Source organism: Heliangelus exortis, chromosome 19 (assembly GCF_036169615.1).
Source record: "Heliangelus exortis chromosome 19, bHelExo1.hap1, whole genome shotgun sequence".
Taxonomy (NCBI): Eukaryota; Metazoa; Chordata; class Aves; order Apodiformes; family Trochilidae; genus Heliangelus; species Heliangelus exortis.
The window spans coordinates 12,646,120-12,671,049 of record NC_092440.1 but is presented as its reverse complement, the minus strand read 5'-3'; the positions used below and the strand labels follow the sequence as shown (position 1 = coordinate 12,671,049).

Genomic DNA, 24,930 nt, shown 5'->3' with positions numbered 1-24,930 from the left:
TGTGCTGGTGCCTGGCCCTGCCTCCTGGCGTGAGGCACCTGCTGCTGGAAAGCAAGGAAATGGTTTCATGCAACTCACAGGTGGTGACAAAGGGACAGAGCTCCAGCCACCAGCATGCTGAGGAGCAGCAGAGCCTTCTCACCAGCCTAAAACCTGCACGTGTGCAGCCACCACTGACAAAAGCACAAAACCTCCACGCATGAAGTGTTTGCAGGGCTGATCTCCACAGGAGCAGCTTTCCCCAGGCTTCACTGCCCAGATTGCTGTGTCCAAGCTGAGGTTTTGGCCCTCCAAAAGAGAATAAAAGTTTATAGGTATTAACCATATGAGCTCTTTCTCTGTGCTGCCAGCTTATTCCTGAAAAATCTCTGTAGCCAAGCAGGTGGAGAAGCTCCTGGCTGGGGACAGGGGTTGGAAGGAGGGCAGCCAGGAGCTGCTCTACACTGAAATGGTTTCTACACCATTGGTTTCTCTACACTAAAATGCTGCAGCAGCAGAGCCCCTGCTCAGATCCACCACGTTCATCCACCACCAAAAGACAGAGAAGTCAGGAAAATGTCCCAAGAACTGCTTGTGCTTTATTGGTGGGCATTGGCTCCCATAGGGCACCCACACCCCTGCCCTGCCCAAGTGCACCTTTCAAACCAGAAAGTCTCTCACAATGCCCTTCCCACCCCCAGGAGAGGGAGAACCCCCCCTCTGCAGCCCCTGCTGGGGACCCCCAGGCTCAGACAGGACCAGGGAGGTGTCTGACACCCCCACAGCAACACCAGCACTGCTCTGGAACCAGGTGTCCCCCCTTCCATCACCTCCAAAGCTAAACCTGTGCTGGTGAAATGCTGCACACACACAGCCAGGGGCTCTGGAAAGCTCGTGGTCCAATTTCCCCTCTGTGAACCCAGCTGAGTAAAAGGCACCAAAGAATCAAGGTCTGGGTCCAAGGAGATGGAGAGCTCACCCTAGCTCCTGTGCTTCAGTGGAGGAACCAGGAGCACCTGGAGCAATGTTCTCCTTCCTCTCTGAACTCCACAGGAGTCACAGGATGGAAACACCTGAAGGAGCTGTGACAGGAGCCAGAAAGGACAGGAGATGGGTGAGAGAAACAGTCAGGTCAGCCAAACCATGGTGGATCCATTGATGTTCCTGCTCCAACAGCTCCCAGCACAGCTACTGCCACCTCTTCTGGGCCATCAGCTACTCACAGTCACATCTGCTGGTCACTCCCCAACGAGAGGAAGGATTAAACAAACTGCTCCTCAGAGTTCCTGAGTTTATTTTAAAACACCAGTTTGAGATTGCTTCCTAAGCAAGGCTGTATTTCCTTGTGCTGGTGCCTGGCCAGCTTCAACACAGCTGTACAGAGCCCTCCTCCTGCATCCTGCTCCCTGGAGGTGCCTGGGCCAGAAGGTTTGTGCTTGCAGCTCCATCCAGTCTGCTGAGACACGTCTGACACTGGTGCTTCTTTTGAAGACCAAGGCCAGTGCTTGCAACTAAAACACAGTAAAAGATTTTAGATTCTTTTTAAAACCAACTTCTGCACCAGGTCCAGACTCCAGGCTTGGCTCAGGGCAAGTTTATCTTCTGCCAGGCTGCCCCTCTGACAAACATCCCCAGCAGCAGAGGGAACTCTGCCTGGATGGCAAGGCCATCTTCATGGCTCAAAACACAAACACCAGCACCCTTTAGTTAGGCACACGAGGGAGAGTCCAAGGCTTCAGTTGGAGGGCTGAGGAACCAGGTGGGGAGGTGAGGTCGGTCCTCTGAACAGCAGCACGTCCTCCTAGTGCCCCTCCTGCCCCGTGGCAACTGCCCTGCCACACTGCTGGCCACCAGCTCAGGGGGGGCTCTCATCATCCACCGTGGAGAGGAGATGGGCGACCCGAGCCTTCTGTGCACGGGTGATGTGCTCAGCCATCTGGATGATGCAGTCCATGGCCAGCTCAGGGTTGGCTTGCACCAAGCTGCAAGGCAGAGGGGAGAGTGGAGCTGCTATGGAGGCCTAAAAGCAAGAACCACCTCATCTCCACCACCTGCTGTGCCCAGCCCAGGGGACAGCAGTGCCTGTCCACTGACCACTCACCTGCGGATGTGTTTCAGCATGTAGTCCCTCTTCAGGTACTTGATGTTCTCCCTGATGGCTGACTGGATGCCATCATCCTCTTGCATGTGCTTCTCCAGCCACTCCACCACCACCTGGTTGTTGTCCCACAGGTAGCCCTGGGGAGAGCAGCACCGTGGGCAGGGGTCCTGCTGCCTGCACGCCCTGAGCCCCCCCCTTTCTGCTCCAGCCTTGGGCTTTTTTCCCCACCCGTGACAAAACCAGGCAATGGGATTTTTCTTCTGTCCTCCACATGTCACAGCACAGCACAATCCCCCCACTCCCACCTAACAGCTGCTGGGTTGAAAGGCTCAGTCTGGAAACTGAAAGTCAGGAAACCTTTGTGGACTGTTTAAAATGCAAACAGTTAAGGTAAAGCCTGTGCCCTTCGTGTGCCCTCACTCCCCAGCTCGGCAAGTGCAGGACAGACACAGCAATGGGTGTGTTGGGGCACTTCCATTAGAGAGCAGCACAAATGCAGAGCCCAAATCCCCTTTTCGCCCTGAGAAGCCTTATCTGCTGCTGGAAAACTTGTCTCTGGGGGCCACCTCACTACTGCTGAGCACCAGCGTCCAGCTGAGGTCACCAGATTTGAAGAGAGAACCCCAGCCTGGCACGGGCTGCAGAGCAGGAATTCTCATCACATGTTTAACCCCTCAGGGAGGCACCAAGGAAATGGCTGAGTGATGGGCGAGCAAGGTGACAGCCCTGGGGTTCCCCCAGGGGAATCTGGGGGAGCTGGGCTGAGGGCTACCTTTGTGGCTCCTTCTGCCTCCATGAACCAGCGGCGCAGCATGGACTGGATGTGGATGTGGCTCAGCTCACTGTTGGCCTTCAGCACCTCTGCCTTCACCATCTCCTCCAGCAGCAGCCGCCGCAGCCGCCAGTAGAAGAAGGAGCGGGCGTTCTTCCACTCCAGGATGTCCTGCAGGAATGGGGGGGACACAGGAATGAGGGGGGGACACAGGAATGAGGGGGGACACGGGAACGGGGGGGACAACAGGAATGCGGGGGGACAACAGGAATGCGGGGGGACAACAGGAATGCGGGGGGACAACAGGAATGCGGGGGGACAACAGGAATGCGGGGGGACACGGGGATGGGGGGGGGACACGGGGATGGGGGGGGGACACAAGGATGGGGGGGACACGGGAACGGGGGGGGACACGGGAACGGGGGGGGACACGGGAACGGGGGGGGACACGGGAACGGGGGGGGACACGGGAACGGGGGGGGACACGGGAACGGGGGGGGGGGAACGACACAGGAACGGGGGGGGACACAGCCCACATTTGCCTTTGCAGGAGGAAGAGGGGCTGGGGAGCAGCCAGTGCTTGCTGGCGGGTCTGAAGGTGACTCTGCTGGGTTGGAGCAGCACCTGGGGCAGGAACACTTCTGCTGCTGCAGCCCAGACCCCCAGGAGGAGGAGGGGGGGGCTTTGCCTGCTGCCTTCATGCCACCACTGCAGAACCCCCTGCACTGAGCCCCTTCCCACCACCCAGGGCCCCTGGCTCACCGTGATGACCCCTTTCTCCTGCATGCGGCCGGGGGTGTCGTGCAGGTCAGCGAAGCGCACGGCCACCTGGTAGTACACGGGCAGGAGCAGCTCCTCCCGTGCCTTCAGCTGCTTCTCCAGCTCCCTGCGCTCTGCCTCGGGCAGCTCGGGGGTCCCTGAGGGGACAGGTCAGGCTGAGCAGCCCCGTCACCACTCCTGGTGGAGTTTGGGCTCCACTCAGTGCTCCCACATCAGCCACCCCACTCGGCGGGACTGCGTTTTAGCAGGGTGCAGGGGCACAGGGACAAGGACATCCCAATGCAGCTCCTCCAGGTAGGAGCTGATCACAGGGGGAAAGGAGACCCAGGGCATTAAAGACATAAAGAATTTTCCCAGAGGAACCACAGTGTTGGAGCCTCATGCCTGAACTTACCACTACCAGTGCCCAGAAGCTGAAACGCCCTTACCCAGCTGCTCAACGAGCTTGGCATAGACTGTATCAATCCTTCTCATGGTCTTCACCAAATCTTTCTTTCTGAACTTGATCTCCACTGTTCCTCCAGGCTCCAAAATGCCTCCCCTGGAAGGAAAGTTTGGTAAAGCAGGGAGTAGTCTGCACAGGAGAATGAATTCTGGGGCAAGAGGTCCAGGCAACTCTGTCTAAGAACTAGGGAGAAAGAAAAGCTGAAGGAGTTTTGTTTCCAGTCTGGGGTTCTTGTCTGTCCTCCCACACCTTACAGCTTGCTCCAATGGGCATTAATTCAGGTTACAAAAAAGGCCTCTTGACCCTAGAGAAACACTCAATTTACCCATCCAGAGCCTTTAGTGGATGCAGGAGGGTATCCCCAGGGAGATATCTGCCACACTGCTCTAGAACTTTTAGCTTAAGGGTAAAAAAATACACACCTCAAGTGACCAGAGGTCTCTGCCAGGGGGTCCATGGCTCTGCAGACCCCATGCACCCACCCTCCTTTCTCTGCACAGTGGCTGCAGAGGATGCACATGTATTTCAGGCACTGACCTGCTCTCCTTGTCTGCATAGAGCTCCACGTGCAGGGGGTTGATGGTGGAGTCGATGACCACCCAGGAGCCCCCCCGGAGCTCTGCATGGGGGGGGATGTAGACCAGGACAGGCTGCTTAAAATCCCGGAGGCTATCCACAATGAGGGCACCAAACTTCAGCATCTGGTCATACATGTCTGAAACACAAAGGGACTCAGCAGCTGGGTGCCACAACTGCCATGGGCCAAGAGATTGCCCCTCGCCTCCTCCTAGCAGCCCAAAGCCACATTCTTCTCATCAGAGAGACCAAACAAGCACCCAAAATCAGCCTGGCAGGAAGCCACCAAGCCCAGGGACCCGAGTCCTGGTGATGCCCCATCACCTCCCCAGCCTGGCCCCACATCCTGGCACGGTGTGGGTAGGATCCTGGCAGGCTGTGTCACCCCAGCACCTGGGGGATGACAGGAGAGCCAGCAGGGTGGCACAGCAGAGGGAGCTGGGTACCTTTCATGCCACTGGAGAAGCCTCGCCAGTTGGCAAAGATCATCAGTGGGAGATGCTCCCGGTTGAAGTCCCGAATAGCCTGGGCTGTTTTAAAAGCAGAGTCTGGAAACCAGACCTGCCCAGCCTGCTGGATTATCTGGAACAGACAGGGAGCAGCAGTGCTGAGCTCAGTGCCTGTGCTCCCCAGCACACCGTGCCGGCAGCTCTGCAGCACGCAGCGTGAAAGAGCTGAGAGAAAGCTGACCAAGCTCCCTTGTTTTCACCAGTCCTTAAGGAAAATGGAGATGGATCAAAGGGTTACACTTAGCTTTGCCCCTGCTGTCCCCTCCAGCCTCCTCCTCCCCACGCACCTTTGCCTCTGATTCCGGGTTGGCAGGGTCTGCAGGTATTGTCACCTCCACGGTGCGGGTCTCAACGGCGATGACACCCACTGGGAGCCCTCCCAGCCTGCAGGATGCAGGGTGCTCAGCAGAGCCCAGCTCCCCTGCAGCCTTCACACCAGCCCCACCAGAGGGGAGCTTCCTCTCCAACAACCCAAAAGCAGTGCCACAGACAGGGCTCGAGAGCCCTGGGCTACACATCCAGGCTCCATCCCTTACTCCAGGTAGTACCTTGCTCTGCCCACCACAACAGTCTGAGCCCACGGCCTCATGATCTCTGAGAAGCTGCCCTGGTCGAAGAAGCCACTCTGCCAGGTTCCCTTGAGAGCTGCAGAGCACAGGGAAAGGCACAGCTTTGTGACAGTGAAAGCTGAAGGGCTCCCTGTGCACTGAGCCACAGCAGAAAGCACCCTCTGCACCAGGGTGGGGAGAGCTGCAGCCACAGGAGACATTTGGTAGTGTTGGTACAGAGGTGCCAGGCCACCCTTGCTTACTTGGATGGGGTCTTCCTGCCAGCATCCACCTGGGGTCATAGGGGACTTTGGAAGGGACAAATTCAATTTCTCTTTCAATGGGGTCACTTATGGGAGTGATGGGCACTGGGCTCTGGTTATCCTGCAAGGGAGAGCCCCAGAGGGGAGGTCACCAGCCTGGCAGGGGGTGACAGCCCACAGCACCAGCCTGCAGCACCCTCCTACCTTGGGTATGTATGAGAGCCACTGCAGGATGGTGTAGACCCCCTCAAAGTCATCCGGGACAGTGACATGGGAAACACCATTATTGTGCATGATCTGCACACCTCCCAGCTGGTTATTGGATGTGTAAACTTCCCGTCCTAACACCTAGACAGAATTATTAACAAAAGCACAGATCAGGCTCTGCTCACCCAGGAGTTGCTCCTCCTTGCTCTGTTTATTAAGTCAAAACTCTATCCAGGCACATCCCCCCTGCTCTGAGGGTGTAATCCCACCTCTGCATACCCAGCTGATGCTAAAATGAAGGGATCCTGCTTTAGACAAGCGCAGGGTTTATCTGAACAGGTTTCACACCAGTTCCAGCCAGTGAGATTCTGCCCAGAGATGGGTCCTGCCCCTGGGACTGGAGGTGACCAGTCCCTGCAGCAGCTCTGCTGCCCAGCCCTGCCCCTTACTGACCCCGACAGCAACACCAAAACTGCAGGGTGGCATTTTATTGGTTTTCCATGACACAAGCCCAGTTCCCCTGCATCTCCTCCCAACCCCTACAAGTCTCACGAGGTGACACACAGATTACTGCCACCTCTTCCCACAGGACAGGGAAGGAGCCCAAGCATGTAGTAGTCTTAGGGACAGTGTCAGGGAGCTTGGTACCTTATTGAGAGCAGTAACACCAGTGAGGATGATGTGGGAGTTCTCCACCTGGATGACACGCTGGCCAAGCCGCACCAGGTAGGCACCAATCCCGATGGCACGACAGGTCACCTGGGCACAGACACAAGCACACAGGGGGTTAACCAGAGAGAAAAGGCTGCAGCAGTGTCTGTGAGCACTGGGAGAATGACAGGAGCTCCACCAGGTCACTTGGTGACCGTAAAGCAAGTGAGTGAGAGGGAAGGAGTGGAGCAGGGGAAGGACCCAAGGCTGTACCATGCTGATGGTCACTATTTCCTCATAAGCACGAGAGGACTCCCCAGCAATGGTACCAGCAGCTCTCAGGTTTTCCACCCCAAATCCATTGTCCTTCCCGATGATGTCCAGCAGGACATACCTGCAGGAAAGCAGAGCCATGGTGGCATGGGCAGGACAGGGGAAGCAATCACGTACGTGATGTCTCTGGCAGGATGCTGAGCCAGGATGTGGGAGCTGGGGGGCTGGGGGTAGCTCTGTGCACACCACAGGGTAGTGGGGCTCACCTGGACTCGCCCCCTTCCTCCACGTGCTCACAGTGCACTGAGTTCATGGCACTGATCCTCGCGTAGTCCTGGGGAGTCAGGTACAGGTACTTGAACCCCTGGAAATAAGGAGGAATTGTGGACATGCCATGAACATGGGACACAGCCCCTCTCCAAACCCACCTCATGAACCAGCAGTGGCTCAGGGAGCAGAGTGGCCAAGCAGCCATGCTCTATCCCCACTGCACTGGGGAAAGCAGAGGGACCAACCCCACAGCAGCAGGCGCACACCTGAGCTCACACCCTCCCAAGCACTGGTCCCAGTTTCATCTCCCAGTTTAGCTCTGATCCTCCCTTTCCCAAATAAGTCATCTGCTGTTTCCTGTGATGGCAGGAGGGGAGGTGCCCACACACCTTGTGGGGCTCCTCAGGGTCCTCCCAGGCCACCTGGAACATGTGCTTGACCTCGTCAGCAAAGCCGATGCGGGCGCCGCTGTTGGCAGCGATGTAGACGCGGGGAATGCCTTCGGCCCGCGCGAGCTCCGAGGCCCGCAGGAACACCAGGTCCTCCTCTGGCCCAAAGGAGCCAATCTTGTGGGTGATGTCATTGCAAATGAGCACAATGTCCCGGCCTTCTGGATACTCAGGGGTCTTCAGCTTCATTTTGAACGCAACCATCCCCACCTGCCCCAAAACAGCACGAGGTCACGGGACAAAACGCTTGAGGAGCCTCTCCCGAGGTTTGAAACGCAGCCACTCCCACCTGCCACAGCACAGCTTCCCCCACCCCTCTTCTCCTGCCCCATTTCCAAATCATTCCCAGATACCTCATTCTCTCCAGAAACCCTGTTCATCTGCACCAGGTGCCCGTGCGAGTCCAACACCAGCTCAGTGTATGTCAGCACATCCTTGGGGTACTGCTCCGAGGAGCTCCACAGCTTGAAGAGAGCCTGCAGAGACACGAAGGAGCCTTTTCCTCAGATGGGAACATCTGGGGAGGGTGGGGAAGAAAACCACATCAATTTGGAGCCTGTTTCTGCTCAGACTCACCTGCCTGATCATCTCAGGGAAATCATACACGTAGGTGGTGCCCAAGGACTGTGCCTGGAACCGCTTGGCCTGAAGCAGGTCCTTGGTGACATAGGGGGTGTTGATGAGCATCCCATGCTGTGGCCCTTGCTTGTCCCCATATGACTGAAACATGATCTGGAGAGAAGGGCAGAGGTTTGGTTGCCTTCCCTCAGCCAGACAAGTTCTCTCTGCAACACTAAGGTGCAAGAGCCCCCCAGGGCTGGAGCAATGCTGAGCTTTGCCTGGCCATGACACTTGTGCCATGGCTCCACTCACCCAAAACCCACAATCTCCCACCCCAGCTCTTTGCTCTCGAGGGCACTGAGTGCCACAGTGCATCACCCTGAGGTGCCCAACTGGATGCAGCACAGAGGAGAGTGAAAACAGCTCAGCCCTGGGAAAGCTGCCACACAGTCCCAGGGACTCTGGGACAGACCAGCACTGCAGAAGCATGAGGAATTTTGCAGAAAACACCCCAAAACTTTGCTGTGGCTGGCAGCTGCTCACACAGATGTGTCTGGGCTCCCGTTTGCAGCCACTGCCTGTGGTTACTCACACTGCCTGTGCTGGGGTCCTTCACTTCCTTGTAGAGGCTGATGTCCAGGTAGTAGCCAGACTCGTTGGTGAGGAAGAGGCGGATGGGGATGGCGGTGGCAGTGGGGGTCATGCGGATGTTGATCTTCACCTCAGCCTGCAGTACCCTCAGCTTCCAGAGGCGGCTGCCGTACCGCATCACCATGGACCGCACCGACTCCTCGATCTGGGCACAGGGTGGCACGGAAATGGGATGGAAGCCTGGAGCAGCCTCATTACACCTCCACCCCAACCATTTCAGGTTTGCTTTGGGCAAGCCCCTTCTCTCTCTCTCCATCCCTGAGGGGTGATGCTGCCATCCAGCCTCTCCACTAGAGAAGAGGGAAAGATGGTGCCCCAGTCTGCTGAATGGACACAGCCCCACTCCTTCAGAACACACACTGCCTGGGGAAGAGCCTGATGCTCACCCTCATGCTCTCCAATGAGCCACCTGCACAAAAAGCTGCGATGGTTGCCAAGTGTGAAACCTCAGCACCTCCCAACAAACAGCCCACAGAAAAGCTCTGACACAGAAATTAAGATGCAGGAGTCTCTGGGGCTGCCAAATCCATCTCCCATCCAGGGCTGGGTGGGCACTGGATGGGACCAGGTCTGACAGCTGGCATGGGGGAACCAGCCCACCCAGGGCACGACACAGCCTCCACCAGCAGCGTGCTGACAGAGGGGACACCAAGAAGCTCACCTTGGAAGGGTCCATGACAACAGTTGGGACAAAGTTGAGGAAGATGTGGTTGCAGTCGGTGCGGACAGAGGCGTTGTTGAAGGCCACCTCCAGCTCATCCATCGCCTCCAGGAGCAGCCGCTCGCCCTCATTCTGCAGGTACTCAAAGGAAGCCTCCTGTGGGAGCCAGCCACGGGATCATTAAGGTTGGAAAACACCCCCCTAGGATCACCACTTCCCATCACCAACTCAACACCACCAACCAGGAGTGGCCCGGCAGCCTCGGCAACCCGAAAGCACCCGGTGCCACCTTGCCTTTGTGATGAGGTCCGAGTGGCGCACGATGGCACGGATGAAGAAGCGGCAGTCGGTGGCCTCGGTGCCCGCCTGGACCTTGGCAGTGCCCAGGTAGAGGTGCATCTTGTGGCTGGCACAGGGGATGGCAGTCAGGTCGAAGTTCCGCATGCGGCTCAGCTCCAGCTGGAAAGCCAGAGCCGGCTCCAGGTGCCGGTAGATTCGGTCCTCTGCAAACTGGGGGGTGAGGGGGGGCGAGAGGGGTGAGGAGGGGGCGGTGAGGAGGGGGCGGTGAGGAGGGGGGCGGTGAGGAGGGGGGCGGTGAGGAGGGGGGGCGGTGAGGAGGGGGCGGTGAGGAGGGGGGCAAGCGGGGGGGCAAGCGGGGGGGCCGGTGAGGAGGAGGGCGGTGAGGAGGGGGGGGGGAGGAGGGGGGGGGGGAGGGAGGGGGGGGCGATGAGGGGGGGCGACGAGGGGGGGGCGACGAGGGGGGGCGACGAGGGGGGGCGACGAGGGGGGGCGACGAGGGGGGGCGAGGAGGGGGGGCGAGGAGGGGGGGCGAGGAGGGGGTGAGACAGCTCTGCCAGACAGCCAGCAGCAGCCAGGCCCTGCTGGTGACTGCAGCTCTTACCTCATCCCTTGCTCTGAAGGTGAAAAACTTTGGGAATTCTCTCTGGAGAAAAAGGAGGGGGGGGAAAAAAAAAAAAAGAAGAGTCAAAAAGATTGCTGTGGATAATGCTGCCATGCAGAGGGCTTTGCCAATTATCAGTGAATTCATTAAGGAGGAAAAAACCTTGCAGGCTTCTTCCTCCCCCAAAGGGAAAGGAGCTGGGAGTAATCAATGCCTCTAAAGGCAACCTAAAGCTATGAGGCAGGCACCATATGATACCACCACATGATACTGGAGATGTTAGCAGCATAAAGGATCATACAGGAGATAAAGCACTCTTTGAATCCCCCATTAATTGATTCTCAGCTCCTGATGAGCAGTGTGTACACCCACCAAGCAATGCCACACCTAGAAGGTACTTAAGAGATGTCTGTAGGGGCTTTAGAGAGGTGGGAGCAGGCTGTGTCTGAGGTCCCTCTGTCTGTGGGTGGCTCAGCCTGCACTCACCTGCTGGGCAATGAGAAATGTGATTCTCCGGAGGCCACAGTCAACAAGGATGTTTTTCTGCATGGAAACAGAAGACTCCACCAGTCATGAAAGCTTAAACATCTCCACCAAGGGAGGAAACAAACCCCCAATGGATGCCACGTTTTGAGGAATGCTGCCTGGGGATGAGGCAGCACCTTGGGACACAGTGTCCTGGCTTAAAGAGGTCTCCAAAAAGAGGGCCCAGCCCCAGCAACAGACCTTGGACTGAGCAAATGCTCTGAAGATGGGCACCAGTTTCTCATCCTCTGCGTGATGAGCCCAACGGAGTGCAACGTTGAGGATGTGGATAGGCTCCTCATGGACATTCTGGCAACAAAACCCCCCAGTCAGACCAGACCAGCAGCACCACTGCCATCCTGGCACCCCCTGAGGGGACAGCAATGGCTTTGTGCCCACCTTGGTGTCCTCCTCCTCATACACAGTGCCTTGTGCCTCGCTGATGAGTGCACTGTCTGAAGGTGGGTTGGCAAAGCAGGAGATCACCTCATCAAAGTTCCTGCCCGAACAGTGGGGATGGGGCAACAAGTCAGCACATTGTGCCCACCCCCTGCCCCAGGGGACAGTGCCAGGGAGCTGCTGTGGCAGGGATGTGGGTGCCAGGGCAGTGGCCCAGGAGGCATATGCCAGCACAGCCAGCTCCACCAGCCCACAGCAAGGCCACAGCTCTTGAAATGCAGCTCTGAGCACTGCTGTGTAAATGCACAGAGATGCTTAACCTGTGCCAGGCAAACTCCTCCCAGGCTCCATGTGTCCCCAAATGACACATCATGTCCCCAGCCAGGTAACTGCTGTACGGAAAATACCACTTGGCCCTGACCCTCAGCTGCAAGTGGCACAGGAGCTGCCCTGAGCACTGCTCAGCCACCACCAGTTTTGGCTCTTCCACCCCTTTGTGCTCTCTAATGACTGCAGTGGTACCCAAAAGACACGTGCACGACCAGCCAGGCACCCCACCTTGTGAAGTCCTCAAATCTGTTGAAGGCCACCATGGCTCCCATCCTCTGGCTCAGGGGAGAAAAGCCACTGTCCATTAAGAGCTCAGAGCTGTGCCGGGCCAGGTCAGGGTTGGAGATGCTGATGGGGACAGACATCCTATGAAGGGGAGCAAGGCAACCATCAGCAGTGGGAGGAGACACCACTCGTGGGCCCAAAAGGGACCATGCGGCTCCCTCTGCGGGTCCCAATGTTTTCTGGGGAGAAGACGACGCAAACCCAACAGCTCCTCAAAAAGGAGCACGTCCAGGGGAGCAGGCCAGGCGTGTGGGGCCTCCCTCCATACCTGTTGGGGTGGGAGAAGGGTAGCATGAACTGGAACTCCACCAGGCAGGTGCCATCCGAGAGCTGCCGGTGCTGCAGGCTGTTCAGCTCGTAGGCGATGTACCCGCGCCTCACGTACACCTGGGACGGGGAGAGCAGGAGGCACCACCATGGCTGGATCCCACTGGGCAGCCAGGCCACCCCCTCAGAGCTCCTGTGCCCCCCGCAGCCCTCACCTCCAGTGCTGCCATGCTCACCACCTGGTTGGTGTGGTAGAAGAAGGTGGGAAGCACATCAAAGATGCTGGTTTCTGAGAGGATCAGTTTCTGCGGGAAGGAAGCAGAATTTAGGGTAAGGATGAAGCAAGACCCCCTCAGCCCATTGGGGTGAGGAGGAGGCACATTCTAGAGGGGTCTCTCAATGTGGGGGTGTGCCATGGGACACCCAAACAACCATGGGAACATTGCCAGACCCAACATGAATCCACACAAAATGTCCCTCTACTTGGTGTGAGGAGCAGGGAACTGGCAACAAAGGGCTGTACCCTCTCCTCTGCTCCACACAGGCCCTGACACCACAGCAAGAATTCTCTTTTTTTGGCTACTTTGAACGCCAAACCATTTGTAGCCAGGTCTCCTCCCCAAAGCCACCCCGAAGCCAAATTCCCTCTGTGGAAAACCCCACAATTCCCAACCTTCAGGTTTTCAGGGCAGAACTCATGTCCATACATGTCGATAGCAGAGAGGAAGATGGACTCCACCTGGTTGTGCCTCAGCTCGTAGGAAGGCAGGTGAGAGGCAATGAGCACCTGCAAGGGGAGAGGTGGCTGGAAGGGTGGGGGACAACAGGGAGAGGGCTGGGGAGGGCATGGGGCTCACTGACCTGCCGGGCTCTCAGTGCCACTTTGGAGTGCTCAGCCTTGCTGAGCTCTGTCAGCTCGTGGAGGATGGCTGTCAGCTCATCTGTCAGCGTGGGGTCCCGGCCACAGAGCTGGTCCTGCAATGCACACACCACCACGGCTTGCCTCAAAACCCCTTGCTGGGGGATGGCCTCATCCTGCACCCCCAGACCCATCTGGGCAAGAGGGGCAAGAACCAGGGTGCTAAACTAGGCAAAATTCTGCTCTCTGAAGCAAGGGCAGCAATGCAACAATACAGAAGGGAGAGAAAAACCACAGAATTAGCGAATATTTTAGGTTGGAGGAGACCTTCAAGATCATCCAGTCCAACCTTTAACCAACACCATAACCAACTACTAAGCCATGTCCTTAAGGACCAGGTCCAAATGCCTTTTAAACACCTCCAGGGATGGTGACTCCAGCACTGCCCTGGGCAGACCATCTGAATGCAAACCCCAAACTCTGGGGATGCATTAAACAGAGGAGCACAACAGCAGCTCCTCAGGAGTCCACCCAGCCAGCCAGCAGCAGCCACCTCCTGTCCCACAGTGAGGCAGAGCTTCCCTCAGCATGGGGGCTTTTCCCTGCCTTTACTTCTGGTGTCGTAGGACATGGGTGGTACTCACAATTAACATGGTCACCAGCAGATTCTTCTTTGCCACCTGGGCATGAGAGAAGATGCTCTCTAGCACGGGGGTCATATCAGGCTTGCACTCCTCCCGCAGGCTGATGACACACTTGTCATAGTGAGCTGTGGGGCAGAGCAACATGAGCCCTGGAGACCCCCAGAGAGCCCTGAAGACCCCCCCTGGAGAACCCCTGAGCCCTCACCGTGCTGGAACTGCCTCTCCACTTGCAGGTATCTCCTCAGCAGATCCAGCACCACTGCCTTCATGTAGCCCCGGATGCCACTGCGGTACCTGGGAGCAGAGAGCCCAGAGTGCTGCAAGGAGGTGATGGGGAGACCAGGGTGGGGGGGGTTATGGGCAGTGTGGGGCTCACCTCTGCACCAGCTGCACCACACTCTGCGTGTTCATGAAGAAGACCTCCCGCTCAGCCTTCCTCTGCAGGGTGGCTGCGTGGGTGTCCAGCACGTTGGCAATCTGCAAGGAGAGGCCACAGGGTCTGGTGGAGCTCTGGGCCAGCTCAGCTGCTGGGCTGCCTGGGGACAGTGATGCTGCACACAGAGCCTTTCTTTTTTGTTTTGGGTTTTTTTTTTCCCCTTCCCCAAGTGAAAAATGCAAAATAACAAATAAATATAGAAACATGAATATAAACACAAATAGAAAACCCCAAACATAAAGCCAGCAGTATAAAAACACAAGCATAAAACTACAAACGCAAACCCACGGATGTTTCCCTCGCTTATTGAATTTTTGATAACATCTCTTGGCAGGATAAATTCAGGCAGAAACTCCTCATGGGTTCCAGCAAAAAAAAGGATGCAAAGGCCAAGCTGGGGCCACACAGCTCACCTGCAGGCTGGGGAAGCGGCAGAGGACAGAGGTGACGTTGCTGGCATACTGAGCCATCACCTTCCGGATCGAGTTCTCCACGGAGAGAGGGATTCTTCCTGAAATGCTGGTCATGATCTCCTGCAGTTCCAGGAGGGGCAGGGAGGGGTCCCGCAAGGTCTTCATCAGTTGTCCCACCCACTCCTTCACCTGCAGGGAGCAGAAGCTGGTGCTGCTTGCACCCACTGGAGCTGCCTACCTCGTCCTCATGGCAAACACCAGCACCCTGGGCAGGGCACCCGGAGCACCTCTGCCCCCAGCACCCACCTTGGTGCTGAAGTAGGGCTCGGGCAGGCAGTACCCGTTCATCACGTTGGTGAGGTTGTCCAGCACGTTGCGGAGGACCTGGTGCTGCTTCTCACCGGTGATGGGGAGGGGCTGCTGGGCCGGCAGCCCTCCGGTGAACAGCTCTGCCTGCAGAGAGGGAGCTGGGACTCACCAACATGGCATGGAGCCCCCTGAGAGCTGTAGCTTGGGGACACATCCAGGGCAGCTCCTCCATTTTGTCCCTTCCCAAGCGTCCCCGGTGTCCCACAGGCTGCCGTTTGGGAGAGGATGAGAGGCGAGGGCAGCAGGGACAGCCCCCAGCAGACTCACAGGCTTCACTTTGCTGGGATCATCCAGCTCCAGGCGGGCTATGACACAGCCTGCCTCCAGCAGGGCACCCGCCCGCTTGACATAGTGCACCCGCCCAGCCTCCTCCACCGTCAGGGTCATGATGATCTTCATCACCTGGGCAAGGACGGGTGAACCGGTCACTGGGCAAGCAGCACCCACATGCTGCAGAGAGCCTGGAGCATCGCGGCAGCATCGCTGGGTTTCACCTTCCCAGCTGCTCCTCCAGGCTCCCCTGCAAAACTCACCTCGATCTCTGCAAAAACACTGCCCTCAGCCACATGGCCGCCGTCATCCACCGTGTACTGCAGCAGCTTCCCCGCAGAGGGCGAGCGCAGCACCGTCGGGTCCTTCTCCTTCTCAAAGTCACACGTTTTGTTGCCAATGGTGATCCGGTATCTTAAAAAGAGAGGGAAAGGTCTCACCGATCGGCTGCCAGACAAGCAGGGAGGGCTGGCGGGGGCCTGGCGGGGAGGTACCTGTCGATCTCCTCCTTCATGTAGGTGGTGTGGCTGTTGCCATCGTAGGAGAGCAGCAGCCCGCCGTCGTTCAGCCGGTGCACATCTATCTCGATGTGAGTGTGGTTCATGATGATCACGTAGGTTGTCAGGGACTGGCGGGCAACCTGCAAGCAGCAGCCAGAGAGATCCCTCAGTGCCAGCTCCCTGAAATGTGTGCGATGACCCTTTGGGGGTGGTGGGCATGGCGGAGGGGAGGAGCATCTCCCCGAGCTCGGTGCAAGGGCTGGGGTGGGAGCAGGATGCTGCCAGGTAGGGATGGAGGCAGCAACCTCATCCTGCACCCAAGAGCTGGTTCAGTGGGCAGCCTGGAGCTGCTTAACTCAAGGCTCACCTGCTGGCTTCATTGTGAGTAGGGGTTTTTTGCATTGAGTTCAACTAATTGGGTTTAAAAGCAAGAAAAGGTGGTCCTTTATTATAAACTCAGGGCAACAGGCTGTACAAAAACATTTGTCTAGTTAGAATGAGGTTATTAACCTCATTATTGCACATTTTTAAAGGACAACCTTATCTTTACTGCACCTTTTTCCTTCAGGACAAGGGCACACACCCCTTATCCCTGTGAGAAGCACAGTTCAGGAGGAACTCAGCCATCCCAGCCTCACCTGGAGAACATACTTTACACCTTCGTGGATGAGCTCCACATCAACAATGTTCAGCAAGGAGTCTGCTGGCATCACCTGCCCCCTGAAACACAGCAGTGGAGTCAGAGGCACCACAAACACTGCTGGCAGGGAGCCAAACAGGAGAGATGTCAGCAGTGCTGCTGGCACCAGGCCCTGCAGGCTCTGAGCTGCCTGTGGGAGGACAGCAAGGTGACCAAAGAGGACAAGAATCTGCTTCAAATGACCCACATGAGTGCCTGGTAAAAATGCACCCAGAGGCAGGCCAGGCACTGGCAAAAACACACTGAGAGATAAGGGCATGGGGGAGAACTCCAGGAGTCCTCCAAGTCTGGAGGAATAACCTTGGTGTTCAAGTGTAAAAAGAAAACGAAGCTGCATTCAGCCAAGCCCCTTTCCCTTGAAATCTGTTTTCCCAATCCTGGGAAAGTTTTTCCTTTCTCCAGATAAAGCAATAGGTGAGGAGCTGGGAGTCACAGAAGATACCCCTCTTTCTCAGGCTGTTGTAGTGCCACGGGATTTGCAAAGGTTTTGCAGCAAAAGTAGGAAGGGGGATGGTGAGGGAGAGAAAAACTCAGATCACCACGGCACAGCCCCCTGCTGCCTACCTCTCCAGGGAGTGCAGGAAGTCAGTCATGCACGTCCTGAATGCAGCATCTGCCACGTTCAGGGCTCCACAGACAACACCCAGCATCGTGTCTGGCTTCTCAGCCTGTGGGGAGCAAAAGGAACAGGGGTTGAGACTTAAACCCCAAGGAGAGCAGCAGCCCCAGGGTGGCTGACCTCCCCCACCTGCACTTTCTCAGCGATGAGATGGTCCAGCCAGCCAGTGTCTATCTCATTCTTCTGGAAGCTCTCTGTCTCCAGAACTTTAATGAGATACTCCACTGTGGTCCGGAAATCCCCACGGATAGACAGCTCTTTCAGGGCCACCACCATGTTCCTTTTAGGGAGAAAAACCCTCCATTAATGACCAACAAGGAAGTGCTTGGCTTTTAGGAGAGGAAACCAGGGAACCACAGGCACTGGGATGATGAGCTCCTGAACCTGGGCACCCTCCCACCCAGATTGAACAAGTCCTCTGAGATAAAAGCCACTTCTCCCAGCTCATGCAGCAACTGTGATTCTTCCCAAGGGCACCCACCCTCCACCCCCTCCTGCCACACTCACGAGATGGCCTCCTCCCGGTTCTCTCCCCAGGAGAAGCAGTGCCCAAACTGGGAATCAGCAAACTCGTGGAGCCCCCCAGCTGCTGCCACACTGAAGTACCCCCAGACATTCTTACTGCTGCGGAAGTTCAGCTCCTGCACTGTCCCCGAGCTGGGCTTGAAACCCTGAGCAAAACCAGGACAGACACAGAGAAAGCAGCCTTGAGACACTCGTGTAAACAGAAGGGGAACCCCTGTGCTCTTTATCTGTCTGCACAGGGATGTCACTAATCCCATGGGTTTAAAACCCACGGGAGTTGTCTCACTGGGTAGGAACACACCCATCTTGACCCCATGAGCTGGTGCACAAGAGTCTGTCCCTCAGCCCATGAGCACAAGAGTCTGTCCCTCAGCTCACCTCCTCAGGGTTCTCACTGGTGATCCGGGCAGCGATGACGTGGCCCCTGGGCACGGGGGGGTTGGTGGGGCTGTGGAAGCAGATGGGTGTGTCACCCCAGGGGCTCTCCCCATACAGCACCCTGATGTCTTTTATCCTGTGCAAGGGGATGCCCATGGCAATCTGCGTGAGTAATAAGGAGGATTTAGCTGCTGGAACAAGACTCGAGCATCAAAGTTACAACAAGAAGACACTGACAGATGATCTAAATTAAGAGTGAGGGGAAGAGGAGCCATGCTGCAAGCAGCTGCTCCCAGCGTGGAGCCAGAGGTGAGGAAGGATAGTACATTGCTTCTGCCTGTGCCCTCCACGCTGGCAGATGGGACAGCTTCCCCTCTGCCAGGCTCCAGCCTGCCACTTCTCCCTGAATTACCAAACTGCTCCATCTCACACACCTCAGGAACCCCTGTGCACTCAGGTACCTGGAGCTGGGCAGCAGGGAGGTTGACATCCGCGATCATCTCGGTGCAGGGGTGCTCCACCTGCAGGCGCGGGTTCAGCTCCAGGAAGTGGAAGCTCCCGTCCTCGCTGTACAGGTACTCCACGGTACCGGTGCTGACGTAGCCCACCATCTGGGCCAGGCGGACAGCACACTGCGGGAGAGGGCAGAAAAACCACCGGGGAGTCAGGATCCTCGCGTGGATCCGAGGAGACGAGCCACGCTGCGGCTCCCCGGTTTCGCGGGGTGTCCCTCCCTTCCTTTTGGAGCCTCGGGTGCCAAAAGCCACAACAAACCCAGCAGAGAAGGGGCCGTTTTCTCCCCGGAACCCTGCGCAGAGGCCACCCACCTGCTCCATCACTTCGATGACAGGGGGAGCAGCGACGGTGGTGGGTGCCTCCTCGATGATCTTCTGGTGTCGGCGCTGGATGGAGCAGTCGCGGCCGAAGAGGGAGATGGCGCTGCCGTACTCATCAGCCAGCACCTGCACCTCCAGGTGCCGTGCCTGCTGCGCCAGCTTCATCAGGAAGATGGGGGACCCCGGTGCTTCTGCCTGCACCTGCGCAGCAAGGAACGGGGTTGTGGGTTGGCATCGACCCCCAAAACGCATCCCTAGATGGGGGCGGCTCCCGCGGCCAGGGGTGGGAAGGACGAGACGCCCCGGGTGGGAGCAGGACCCTGCCACGTGCCTCAGGATGGGACAGGGAAGGGGGTGGAGAGTCCTCACCTGCCGGAAGCAAGCGGCAAATTCCTCTGCTGACTCCACTTTTCGGATGCCTTTGCCCCCACCACCTTCTGATGCCTTGATCATCAGGGGGTAGCTGATGCTCTTGGCCACCTGAGGAGAGGAAAATGACTGGAGTGACCGAAGTGCTTTGGACCCCAACCCATCACCCCAACAGCCCACCCTGCCCCAGCCTATGCAGCACAGAGCTGTGTCTGTGCAGAGGGCAGAACTGCTGTCATGTGCTGGGAGCCCAAAAGGGCTCCAAAAAGAGCTCTAAAAGTGGGCAAGAGATAACAAGGTGCCCATGGGCTCAGCTTTACCTCCAAGCCTTCCTCCACGTTCTTCACACAGCCTTGTGCATATGTCTCGAGGGGGATGGTGATCATCTGCTGATCCTTCTGCTCCTCCTGAGACCACTGGGCTACCAGACCTGCAGGAATGGCCAGGGCTGTGGTCACCACCAGGGTGGCATGGCTGGGGTGGCATGCTGCCTGTGCCCAGGACAGCTGGGGACACCATGGTGGCACATGCCACCAGGAAATCCCCTGTTCCCATCCACCCCATCTCCAAAAATCTCTCTGCCCAAGGCAGCAGTCACTCGGGTGCAGTGGGGTCCCTGTGCTGGGGACCCCAGCTCTGGTGCTTGCTTTGGGGGAGAAGGGGAGGCAGGAGGAGAGAAATGGGGGAGCAGGGAGGGAGTGTGGGGCTGGGAAGGAGGCACTTACCACTCCCACTCCATGGCAGTGTGGGAATCTGGAGTGTCTGAGCCACAATGGTGGAGGCAACTTTGTCCCCCAGTGCCCACATGGCATCACTGGGGGGACCTGCAGGCAGGGAGGGAAGGGGTGAGCTGGGCCTAACCCTAACCATGCCATGGCTGCTGCAGAGAGCTGCTCCCCACTGCACCACCACCATCCACCATTCTGCAAATAGTGGGGGAGTAGGAACCCCCCCAAACTCACTGCCTGGTTCAGGACAGAGCTTGACCCTTGTGCAAGGGGGAGCTGAGGCTGTTCCCTGGCTGAGCAGCACACAGGTCTGCTCCTCCTCCCACCTGACCTTCCTCTAGGAATGCTGCATCACCATGAGCATTACAGGGAAAACCTGGGACAGCTCCAGGAAACCAACCTGGGGGCTGCCACACCAGAGGGTGGAGATGCCAGAGCCACAAAATGTGCATTGCCCAGCACAGTGTCAGCCTGCATGCACACACTATCCCAGTGCCCACTGTTCCCTCCAGCACTGGGAAGGCAAAGAGACCTTACCAAGGAAAGCTATCCCATTTTTCTGCAGCAGCTCTGGCAGCTTGGGATTTTCTGAGGCATGTCCCCAGCCAGCCCACACCGCCTGGTACAACAGAAGGAGCAGCACAAGCCATTACCCTCCCTGCTCTGGCATCCTCCCTTTGCCCACAGCAGCACACCCAGTTCCCCTACACGGGGGGATGTCACCCCCTGCCTGAGGGCTCCTCCTTCCCCACCCACATCCCTCAGAAAAGGGTGGGAGGCCAGCACATGGCTGCTACCTGGACTGGGATCCGTTTGGAAATGTCCACAATTAGCTCCACGTTGGCATAATTGTTGTTGTTGGCCCCGCCGGGGACAGGCACGTAGTGATCTGCCATTTTGATGTACTCTGAAATTCAGACAACACGTGGCAGCTCTTGCACTCCCTCTCCCCAAATCCTCCAGCCCAGGGAAGCCGGAGTGTAGGGGGGGAAATTATTTGCTCCTGGATTTGGCTGTGCAGAAAGCAAGCGTGTGATCCTGTGCTGTGCAGAGACCCCTATCCCAGGCAGCAGCACAGGGAGAAGGAAAGAGCTACCCAGGGGGGGAGGAACAGCCCTCCCTAGGGTGAATTTAGGAATTACCAGCATTAGCCTTGAGGTCTTCAGGGGTGACCATGACCACGAAGCGGATGGCACGCTCGTTGCGGAACATCTCGTAGGCCCAGCGGCGGATGGAGCGCATGCATTTCACTGCAGCAATGCCATTGTTGGCTATGAGCACCTGGGGGGGACAGGACACGGGGTGCTGTCAGGCTGAAACCTCCCCTTGCTGCCGGGGTGGCTGGCTCTGGGGGACAGCAGCACAGGGGGGAGGGTTGGGTGCTTTGCGACAGCCAGTCGGATGTGCCAGAGGAGCAGGAGGCTCCTCGACAGCAGCTTTGATGCCTGGCACTGGGGTTAATGAAGGGTGGGACTTTGTCCCATCTTGGGACTTCGTTTGTGCCAGGCACACAGAGCCCCTGCCTGCAGCTGCTGTGCAAGGGCAGCATTGGGAGGGTTTCCTGCTCCCAGCCCACCAGGACAGGTGAAGCTGCGGGACAAACATCTCTGAGCTGCCCCCCGATTGTCATCAGTCCAAGCCTGGCGGGTTCAGGAGACTTGGGCAACACTTGAGGATGCCCCTGTGGAAAGCACAGCCCCCCCAGGTGGGCAGAGGCATGGGTGTGTGGGCACAGACCTTCTCGATGACACGGTTGCCCCCGAAGCGGGTGACGAACTCAGCCGGGGAGGCGACGCTGAAGTCCCGCTGCAGATCCATCTTCCTGTAGTCCCGGCCCCTCTTTGCCAGGTGCAGCCCGGACATGCTGGGTCTGCAGGGACCACCAGAGAGCCCTCAGTCACCTGAATTAACCCTCACCAGACACGGTGTGTGCTGCCCCTGGCTCAGCCTCCCCCGGGGCAGAGAGCCCAGCAGCCTGGGGCAGTGGCGCTGGGGACCAGGCATGCACCCACTATTGAGCAACTCACTGCAAAGCTTTTCTGCCTCGAATAAATTTAGTAGATGTGAAGAGAGGAAGGGCAGGAGTGGCACATGAGCCCTCCATGTCCCCCCATTCTCCCCAGGACATTGTGTTTCCCCTCCACATGCAATGCCAGGAGCGTGTTAGCATCTCTCTCTGTAGCAGAAGGAGCAGATCCCAGCCCTGGGGGCACAGGGCAGCATTGTGCTTGGTACATACAAGTGCAAGTGCCCTGCCAGAAAGCTCAGGCTTCCACACAACCCATGAAATGCCCCCAGCAATGTTCACACAAAATGTGTACACAGAAGGATGGTGAGCACAGGGCAAACCCTGTCCACACGCTCACCACAACAACTGACTGCAATCTCACCTTGCCACAGAAGAAAATCCCCGTTCCCCAACCCAACTCCATCCTGTGCCAATCACAGCTGTGCCCAGCGCATGGGCACAGCCTTTCCCAACACCAGGAGATGGTGTGGAGACAGAGAGAAGCAGCAAAATGAGAGATGAAGCTGAGATAATTGGAAATTTTGGGCAATTTGGCTGCAGCACTGGGGGTGCTGTTTGAAGGTACACGCTAAAAGCACTTTCCAATCCCTTCTCTGACATCCAAAATCCCTGTAACAGACCAACCCCTGCCCCGGTCCTTGCTGTGCTCACATGGTGCTGCTGTCACACAGAGCACTTGGACACATCTGCTTTTCCCAGAGTGCTGCTGTTAACCTTATTATCAGGGTTTTTCCCACAGCCCCAAGTCAAACATGGTATGATGAGGGCATCAGCTTGGGACTTTGAGAATCACATACACCCTGATTTTAGCAACAGGGTTCCCAAAAAACACACCCACAAAAAGCATCTGCCAGTCCCAAACGGGACACCTTTGCCCCACTCACTGCTTGTCCTGACCCCACATCTTACCTCATGCTGGCTGCTGGTTCCTGCAGGGGGTACAAAGCCGAGGGGTCGGCCCCGGTCCCCCCCATCCCAGCCAGGCTGCTGCGCCGCCGTCCCACCCTGAAGGCCGTGGTCATCATCTCTTCATCAGAGGAGTTGTCATCAAAGGAGCCCAGCACGAATTTGGCCAGGGTTGGCCGGCGGAGAGCAGAAGGGTTGTACACCATGATCTGCTCCTTCTCCCTGGCCGCAGCCTTGCTGCTCCTCTGGGGAGGGGAGCTCAGCCGTACCGGGGGCTTGGCTACAGCAGGAGCCACCGCCTGCTCCTCCAGGACCTGCTCCGGCTTCTCCTCCTCACGCTGAGAGTTGGACATTTTGGCCCAGACAAGCAGCAGCAGCAGCACTAGCAGGAGCAGGGCAGCCACCAGCATTCATCTGCCCTGGGGGCACACACGGAGATGCTCCATCAGGGCAGACCCCCGTCACCCAGTCTGGGGGGCACAGCACCCCACAACGCTGCAGCTCCTTCCTCAGCGCTCCCCCACAACACCCTCCCTTGGTGTGTCCCCCCTCCTCCTCCAGCTCACCCAGGCTGCCTGCATGCTCAGCCAGAGCTATTTTTATTCCCCAAAACAAGGAGCAGCTGGCAGCGGGAATGGCGGGGGGCACAACTCTGTTGAAATGGCCCCCGCCCTCCCCAGTCACTCACAGCAGCCTCAGGACGGTGGTGAGGCTGCCCTGCCAACCCCAGCCCCTCAGAGATGGGGTCTTTAAACCCAAACCCTGAAATCTTTACAAGCAGCTAAAGCTGGGGATGGCTGTGAAAGGAAAAATCACCACAGCCCCACCGTGCTCTGCCACGCGCCCTCAGCCCCACAACGCTCCCCTCACAGAACTGGGTTGGGAAAGACCTTTAAGATCGTCCAACCTTTTAACCCAACTCAACCCTCAGCCTCACCACCTCCCCTCAGCCCCACAACGCTCTCCTCCCAGAACTGTTTGGGTCGGAAAGGACCTTTAAGACCATCAAGTCCAACTTTTTAACTAAACCCTCAGCTTCACTATCTCCCCTCACTCCCCCCGTGCTCTCCTCAGTCCCCCTGTGCTCCACTCACCACCTCCCCTCAGCCCCACAGAACACTCCTCACAGAACTGTTTGGGTTGGAAAGGACCTTTAAGACCAAGTCCAACCTTTTAACCTAACTCAACCCTCATCCTCACCCCCTGCCCTCAGTCCCCCCATACCCCCTCGGTCCCCCTGTGCTTCCCTCACCACCTCCCCTCAGTCCCCCTGTGCCCCCCTCAGCCCCACAGAACTCTCCTCACAGAACGCTTTGGGTCGGAAAGGACGTTTAAGAGCACTAAATCCAACCTTTTAACCCACCTCAACCCTCACCCCTCAGCCCCTTCCCTCAGTCCCCCCATGCCCCTTCAGTCACCCCATATCCCCCTCAGCCCCATCCTGGGGTCCCATGCCCACTCACCACAGGTGCCCAGCCCTGCGGGTCCCCTCTCCAGCCCGGCAGGGACAAGCCCTGGGCTGTGCCTGCCCACACCTCGGCTCCCTCCTGCCCTTATCTGTGCCCGTGGTCACTCCATGGCCCCGGGGCCAAGAGGCGGCACGGTGCCAGGCAGGCCCCGGGTGATGGCGGGGACAGGGACACTGCGTGCCCTGGGCCTCCCCGCTCCTACAGCCACGTTCTCACACGTGATGGGAACGTCAGGCTGAAATATTCCCCCCGTTAGCACGCCTGGAAAACTTCTGCTGGAGAGGAGGGTGGAAATGGAAGGAAGAAAGAAAGGGGAGGGCTTGGCATGGGCAGCGAGGGACACCCGATCCTTGGGGGACAAAGTGTCCTGGCCACACGCCCGGTGATGGGGACATGGAGGGGAAGATCCAGGACCTGCGGCTCTGCCTTCTGAAGGGTGCAGAGGGAAACCCCCAGGGGGTGCAGGGGACACCCCCT

The 24,930-nt window shown here is 57.7% G+C and overlaps 1 protein-coding gene and 1 long non-coding RNA gene across 4 annotated transcripts; one reads left to right on the top strand and one right to left on the bottom strand.

Moving 5' to 3' along the window:
• Positions 1-74: 74 nt before the first annotated feature.
• LOC139805333 (uncharacterized) lies at positions 75-1,845 on the top strand. The gene is made up of 2 exons (XR_011729773.1): positions 75-466; positions 511-1,845. It is a non-coding gene; the product is annotated as an uncharacterized lncRNA (long non-coding RNA).
• Positions 1,257-24,717, bottom strand: ACACB (acetyl-CoA carboxylase beta). 3 transcript variants are annotated; one of them, XM_071763610.1, is made up of 53 exons: positions 24,448-24,712; positions 22,988-23,403; positions 21,787-21,919; positions 21,192-21,330; positions 20,847-20,956; positions 20,587-20,668; positions 20,047-20,145; positions 19,642-19,751; positions 19,322-19,432; positions 18,944-19,153; positions 18,578-18,748; positions 18,117-18,278; positions 17,721-17,884; positions 17,343-17,493; positions 17,159-17,262; positions 16,533-16,614; positions 15,889-16,034; positions 15,658-15,808; positions 15,392-15,526; positions 15,062-15,208; positions 14,756-14,944; positions 14,283-14,383; positions 14,112-14,200; positions 13,907-14,031; positions 13,265-13,378; positions 13,077-13,190; positions 12,619-12,708; positions 12,405-12,523; positions 12,080-12,217; positions 11,522-11,621; positions 11,324-11,431; positions 11,084-11,140; positions 10,598-10,639; positions 9,991-10,206; positions 9,697-9,852; positions 8,977-9,180; positions 8,400-8,555; positions 8,177-8,299; positions 7,764-8,033; positions 7,371-7,468; positions 7,105-7,225; positions 6,829-6,939; positions 6,178-6,321; positions 5,974-6,094; positions 5,711-5,807; positions 5,450-5,546; positions 5,100-5,235; positions 4,615-4,792; positions 4,061-4,173; positions 3,615-3,769; positions 2,853-3,023; positions 2,081-2,217; positions 1,257-1,961 (listed from the first exon to the last, which is right to left on the bottom strand). In XM_071763610.1, the coding sequence occupies exons 2-53, from the start codon at positions 23,392-23,394 to the stop codon at positions 1,835-1,837; spliced, it is 7,131 nt and encodes a 2,376-aa protein (XP_071619711.1). In that variant the 5' UTR covers positions 23,395-23,403; positions 24,448-24,712; the 3' UTR covers positions 1,257-1,834. The 3 variants fall into 3 exon arrangements, with proteins under 3 accessions (XP_071619711.1, XP_071619712.1, XP_071619713.1); XM_071763611.1 differs by lacking the exons at positions 20,587-20,668; positions 21,192-21,330; positions 21,787-21,919; positions 22,988-23,403; positions 24,448-24,712; XM_071763612.1 differs by lacking the exons at positions 1,257-1,961; positions 2,081-2,217; positions 2,853-3,023; ... (7 more) ...; positions 6,178-6,321; positions 7,105-7,225 and having other exon boundaries at positions 24,448-24,717.
• Positions 24,718-24,930: the final 213 nt, after the last annotated feature.

Coding starts and splice junctions, on each gene's coding strand:
- ACACB (XM_071763610.1), bottom strand. CDS start 23,394: ATGCTGGTGGCTGCCCTGCTCCTGCTAGTGCTGCTGCTGCTGCTTGTC. Junction 21,920..22,987: donor GAACCAGCAGCCAGCATGAG/GTAAGATGTGGG, acceptor TGGTCCCTGCAG/ACCCAGCATGTCCGGGCTGC. Junction 11,622..12,079: donor AGATTTGAGGACTTCACAAG/GTGGGGTGCCTG, acceptor CTGTTCGGGCAG/GAACTTTGATGAGGTGATCT.